The 6,626-nt window shown below is 43.6% G+C and overlaps 1 protein-coding gene across 1 annotated transcript; it reads left to right on the top strand.

Moving 5' to 3' along the window:
* Positions 1 to 4,572: 4,572 nt before the first annotated feature.
* On the top strand, positions 4,573 to 6,129 carry LOC138871070 (uncharacterized). Its single transcript, XM_070148923.1, has 3 exons — positions 4,573 to 4,889; positions 4,998 to 5,385; positions 5,500 to 6,129. Exons 1-3 carry the CDS (start codon positions 4,573 to 4,575, stop codon positions 6,127 to 6,129), a joined length of 1,335 nt encoding a protein of 444 aa, XP_070005024.1.
* The last annotated feature ends 497 nt before the right edge of the window (positions 6,130 to 6,626 follow it).

Here is a 6,626-nt window from a genome sequence, read left to right as displayed (position 1 = left end):
TATTTCGGATAAAGTTTGGTTGGCATCGCCTCTGGGTGGTACATGGACCAAGATATATCCCGCTGGCATATCTGGGATGATCTTGTCAGAGATTTCATCAGGCAGTTCTAGTACAACATTGATATTGCTCCAGATAGGAACTTATTGACAAACTTGAAGAAGAAATCCTTGAAAAGCTTCCGAGAGTACACAGTTAAATGGCGGGAGCAGGCCTCTAGGGTAAAGCCTCCGATGGATGAGATTGAAATGGTCACAATTTTCCTCCAAGCTCAGGAAGCTGACAACTTCCAAAATATGATGTCCGCAATGGGTAAACCGTTTGCTGAAGCCATCAAGATTGGCGAAATGGTTGAAAATGGGTTGAAAACAGGTCGAATTTTGAGCCAATATGCTATAAGGGCTACCTCCCAAGCCATCCAGGGTGGGTTTGGAGGAGTAGCAAATCGAAAGAAAAAGGAAGAAATGTCAGTGGCAACTTCGAGCGCAAGGAAACCCCGTCCACCCAGATCTTTTTTCTCTGAAAGAGTCCCACAACACTACTATCCTCACCAAGATGTAGCTTATGCTCCTCAGCTATACACAGTGATGAATGACCAACCCTATGTCAGGCCACAACAACAATTTAACCAGAACAGAGCTCCACTTCCCAGAAATCAACCTCCTTACCCAGCTCACTACAATCCCCAACTTCCACAAAACAACTTCTGTGCCCGAGAGCCTCTAAGGAAAACGAACTTCACACCAATTGGTGAGTCCTATTCTAGCCTATTCCCAAAATTGGTCCAAATGGGTTTGTTGCAACCCGTACCCCCGAATAGGCAAAACCCATAATCACCCTCTTACCAACGTGGCACCCGGTGCGCTTATCATTTAGGGGCTGAAGGGCATGATATAGAAAATTGTTGGACTTTGAAGAGAGTTATGCAAGATCTGTGCTAAGGGACGAAGATGTTCCCAATGTAACCAACAATCCACTACCGGCTCACAACAACGGGCCAGTTATTGGAATGATTTGTGAAGACAAGGAATTTGACCCAGCGTTGAAGGCCATCATTGCCATCACTAATGTAGAAAAGAAACCAAACGCTGCCCCGAAGCAAGACAAAGGGGAGGAAAAGAACAAAACCACCCCTCCAAAGTCAGAGAAGAAAATTGAAATTGAAATTGGGGCAACGCCTCCCAACGATGTTGTTCTTTATGTCCCTCGAGGCCGCAATGAAAAGCATATGACTTTGAGTCCTCCCAGGAGATTTGAGCTGAACAAGATAACCCAAATATATGTGCCCAAGGGAGCTTATGTGATGCGGGGGCCAATTAATCCACCAAGGCTGAGTGAGCCTGTAGTTATTGGCTGCGCGCCACAGAAGCCCATGACAGATCCTGCCGCTATGCCCTAGAATTACAACAAATTCATGGAAACCTATAAGGGCAAAGAAATCTTAGGAGAGGTTCAAGAAAATAATCCGGCTGAAAAGTATTTCAATTTGGAAGAGGTGAACAATGTCACTAGAAAGCGCTTCCCATCTAAGAAGCCCGTGAGTGTCGAAGAAGCGGAGTCCTTCTTTCAAAAGCTTAAAATGGCGGATTATGAAGTGATCGACCAGCTTCAAATATCTCCCGCACAAGTCTCCTTGTTGTCTCTATTGATGAACTCCACCGAACATCAAAAGGTATTGATCAAGACCCTTAACGAAGCATATGTGTCTGTTGAGACTTCTGTAGAGTAGTTGGAGAGAATGGCAGAAAGCTTTTTTGCAATCAACCAGATCTCATTTAGCAAAAATGACTTGCCCCCGGAAAGGGCCGCACATAACAAAACCCTGCACCTAATAGTCAAATGCGAAGGGTACTACGTGAAAAGGGTTATGTTGGACGGAGGCTCTGAGGTAGAAATTTTCCCACTCTCAACTCTGTAGCATATGGAAATCGGTACCAAAAGAATCCGACCCAACAATGTCTGTGTACGTGCCTTCGATGGTATCAAAAGGGACACAATTGGAGAGATTGATCTAATTCTAACCATCAGCCCAGTAGACTTTGAAGTAACCTTCCAGGTTCTGGACATGGACACATCCTACAACTTTCTTTTGGGGAGGCCGTGGATTCATACAGCATTGGTTGCACCCTCTACTCTTCACTAGATGGTGAAGTTCGAGCATGAGGATCAAGAGATTGTGGTCCACGGGGAAGATGAGCAATCAATTTATCGGGACCCATCAGTCCCATGTCTAGAAGCAAGAGAGGGGAGTGAGCACATAGTCTATCAGGCCTTTGAAATCGTGGTCGTGGATCAGTGCGAAGAAGGAAAACCTTGACCTCAACCATTTCTTTCAAATGCATCAATCATGGTGGCCAAAGAAATGATCAGGCATGGCTACAAACCTGGGAAGGGGTTTGGGAAATCATGGCAAGGAATAGCTGAACTAGTCACCCTGACCGCCAGTGAAAAGTTCTTTGTGGTAGGCTTCCGACCCACTCCAGCTGATGTAAGATGGGCAGATGATAAAAAGAATGATGGATGGGTATTGCCGCAGCCAGTGCCACATCTGAACAAAACATTTTTCAAGCCCAAGTTCAATAAAGAAGAAGAGGATGAGGCCTTTACGGCCGAAGAGATTGAAGAAATTTGTGGGGCAATGAGGAAGATACTATATGAAACCCATATGGTCCAGCCAAGGGGGGCTCAAGCACCGCTGAAGTGAAGTATATGGGACCTAATGCCAAGCTGTAGAATTTGAAGGCTACGCCATTCCTAATCAGGCGGGAGTCCCGGTAGACCTGTCCTGCCACTTATTCTGCATCACGAGTTATTCCAGGGTGTAGCTCAGATGTTTTTTTTAGTTTCTTGTCTTTTAATTTCCAATGTAAACCCTGTTATCTTCAAATTCAAAAGAAATGAAATCCATATTTCATCGTTCATCTTTCTTTATTCTTTCTGATTTTGTTATTTTTCTCTTTTATTTCTTCTTTGAGTCCTAATAATGCATCTTTAAATAACATTACATGCTTGCGAAATTTATGTCCAGATCCAAATACGTTGTCTAATTGTGAAATAATGAACCAAGAACCGGAATACAATGAAGAAGAGGCTTTTAAGGAAATAAATCGAGAATTGGAACAATTTGAGAATAAACCTAAGCCGACCTTAAATGGTACTGAGCCGGTTAATTTGGGTAGTTCTGAAAAAATCAGGGAAACGAAGATAAGCATTCAGATAGACGGAAAAACCCGAGACGCATTAATCCAACTCCTGTTTGAGTTCAAAGATGTGTTTGCTTGGTCATATGACGACATGCCAGGACTAAGTGTTGATTTAATGGTTCATAAGTTGCCAACTTACCCCGATTACCCCCCCTATCCAGCAAAAGCAAAGAAAGTTTAAAACTGACATCAGTGACAAGATCAAAGAAGAAGTCACGAAACAGTTGAAAGCGGGGGTAATCCGAGTAGTTCGGTCTACCACATGGATAGCTAATGTAGTTCTAGTGCCAAATAAAGACGGGAAGACCCGGGTGTGTGTGGATTACAGAGATTTAAACAAGGCAAATCCCAAAGATAACTTCCCTTTGCCGAACATCCACATCCTTGTTGATAATTGCGCCAAACATGAGATACAGTCCTTCTTGGATTGTTACGCAGGATATCACCAGGTGTTGATGGATGAAGAAGATGTAGAAAGGACAACTTTTACCACACCTTGGGGTACATACTGTTACAGAGTCATGGCATTTGGTCTGAAGAACGTCGGGGCAACCTACATAAGGGCCATGACTGCCATTTTTCATGATATGATGCACCAAGAGATAGAGGTGTATGTGGACGATGTAATCATCAAATCCAAAACCCATGACGACCACGTTCGGGACCTAAGAAAATTCTTTGAGCGGTTGCGCAAATATGATTTGAAGTTGAACCCAGCCAAATGTGTACTTGGGGTACCATCCGGCAAACTCTTGGGATTCATAGTCAGTCGGAGGGGAATCGAGTTAGACCCAACAAAGATAAAGTCTATTCGGGATTTGCCTCCTCCAAGAACCAAGAAAGATGTAATGAGTTTGTTGGGAAGATTGAACTACATCAGCCGATTCATTGCTCAGTTGACATCCACATGTGAACCCCTATTCAAATTGTTGAAGAAATATGCGGTAATCAAATGGACAGATGAATGTCAAGAAGCTTTCGATAAAATCAAGAATATCTATCAAATCCGCCAGTCTTAGTCCCACCTGAGCCAGGGAGGCCTTTGTTATTGTACCTGACAGTCTTGGAAAATTCTTTTGGCTGCGTCCTCGGGCAACACGATGTGACCGGAAAGAGAGAGCAGGCCATTTACTATCTGAGCAAGAAGTTTACCAGTTATGAAGCCAAGTACACTTTATTGGAAAGAACTTGTTGCGCTTTAACTTGGGTCGCTTAGAAGCTGAGGCATTATTTGCAAGCCTACACCACTTACCTCATAACCAAGTTGGATCCTTTAAATACATATTCCAGAAGCTAATGCCCACTGGGAGGTTAGCAAAGTGGCAGATCCTGCTTACGGAATTTGACATAGTCTATGTCACCCGCACGGCAATGAAAGCCCAGGCGTTAGCAGATCATTTGGCTGAAAATCCGGTCGATGATGAATACCAACCTTTGAACACCTACTTCCTGGATGAAGAGGTAAACTCAATTGAGGCAATATCCGAAGACAACAATGCTTGGAAAATGTTTTTCGATGGAGCAGTAAACACAAAGGGTGTTGGAATTGGGGCAATCTTGATCTCACCCACTGGTCAGCATTATCCGGCCACGGCCAGGCTTCAGTTTTTCTACAAAAACAACACTGCCGAGTATAAATCTTGCATTATGGGTATGAACATGGCAGTTGACCAAAATGTCGAAGAATTGTTAATCATGGGGGACTCAGATCTGATTATCCGACAAGCTCAAGGAGAATGGGAGACCCGAGATGTCAAGCTTATTCCTTATAGGCAACATGTGGAAGATCTTGGCAGGCGATTCAAGTCAATAGAGTTCAGGTACATCCCTCGCTATCACAATGAATTAGATGATGCACTTGCTACTTTGGCCTCAATGCTGCCATACCCAGGCAATGCCCACATTGATCCCTTGGAAATCCAAATCAGGGAAAGGCATGGCTATTGTAATACGGTTGAGGCAGAACCAAATGTTCAGCCATGGTATCATGACATCAAAAGATTTTTGAAAACCAAAGAATACACCGAGCAAGCCAGTGTTGACATAAAGAGAACCATTAGACGGCATGCAAGTGGTTTCCTTCTGAGTGGTGATGTCTTGTACAAAAGGACCCCAGACCTCAACTTGTTAAGATGTGTTGACATCGAAGAAGCCGAAAGAATCATGTACGAAGTGCACGCCAGAGTGTGCAGACCCCACATGGACGGGTATGTTTTGGCAAAGAAAATCCTTTGAGCGGGTTATTACTGGATGACCATGGAAAAAGAGTGCTTCAGTTTTGTTCGAAAATGTCATCAGTGTCAGGTGCACAGTGATTTGATTCACGCTCCTCCTACAGAACTGCATCCCATGTCAGCGCCTTGGCCATTTGTTTCTTGGGGTATGGACGCCATTGGGCCAATCGAGCCAAAAGCCTCAAATGGGCACAGATTCATATTGGTCGCCATCGACTATTTCACAAAATGGGTTGAAGCAATCACTCTCAAATCTGTCACCAAGAAAGTTGTGGTAGATTTCGTGCACTCCAATCTTATCTGCTGTTTTGGCATTCCTACAACTATTATCACAGACAATGCTGCAAACTTGAATAGTTATTTGATGGGGGAGATATGTGAACAATTCAAGATAATGCATCAGAACTCTACTCGTTATCGGCCTAAAGCTAATGGTGTCGTCGAAGCAGCAAACAAGAACATCAAAAATATTTTGAGAAAGATGATTCAAAGTTCCAGGCAGTGGCATGAAAAGTTGCCTTTTGCATTATTGGGGTATCGCACTATTGTGCGCACGTTGGTCGAAGCAACCCCATACCTTTTGGTTTATGGCACTGAAACTGTGATACCCGCGGAAGTTGAAATCCCTTCTCTCCGGATCATTGTTGAAGCTGAAATTGAAGACACAGAGTGGGTTAAAACCCATCTGGAATAGTTAACCTTGATTGATGAAAAGCGAATGGCTGCAGTTAGCCACGGGCAGTTGTATCAAGAACGAATGGCCCGTGCCTACAACAAGAAAGTGCGGCCTAGAAATTTTGAAGTGGGGCAAATCGTTCTAAGACGTATTCTTCCCCATCATCAGGAAGCAAAAGGGAAATTTGCTCCTAATTGGAAAAGCCCGTATATCATCAGAAAGATATTGCCAAGAGGGGCATTATACTTGGGAGATATCGAAGGAAATGATCCCGAAGCAGCTGTGAATGCGGATGCAGTCAAAAGGTACTATGTTTAGTCTTTCTGTAGCGACAACATTATCCGATTGGGATGACGAGGGCTTTCATTCTTGCTACCCCAAACACTTCAATCATTTGCTAACCCTTTGAGCCGATTATCTTTCTTTCATTACCCTCTTTGGAACTCGAAGATGTTTGTAAAAAAAAAGAGAAACAAGGATCTCCCTACATAACCCAAGGACCTTCTTTTGTTATC

Source organism: Nicotiana sylvestris, chromosome 6, assembly GCF_000393655.2.
Source record: "Nicotiana sylvestris chromosome 6, ASM39365v2, whole genome shotgun sequence".
Lineage (NCBI taxonomy): Eukaryota > Viridiplantae > Streptophyta > Magnoliopsida > Solanales > Solanaceae > Nicotiana > Nicotiana sylvestris.
Note: the sequence above shows the minus strand (reverse complement) of the source record. Positions and strands in the feature narration are given on the sequence as shown.

Coding starts and splice junctions, on each gene's coding strand:
- LOC138871070 (XM_070148923.1), top strand. CDS start 4,573: ATGAAAGCCCAGGCGTTAGCAGATCATTTGGCTGAAAATCCGGTCGAT. Junction 4,890..4,997: donor GACCAAAATGTCGAAGAATT/GTTAATCATGGG, acceptor AGATCTTGGCAG/GCGATTCAAGTCAATAGAGT. Junction 5,386..5,499: donor TGTACGAAGTGCACGCCAGA/GTGTGCAGACCC, acceptor AAATGTCATCAG/TGTCAGGTGCACAGTGATTT.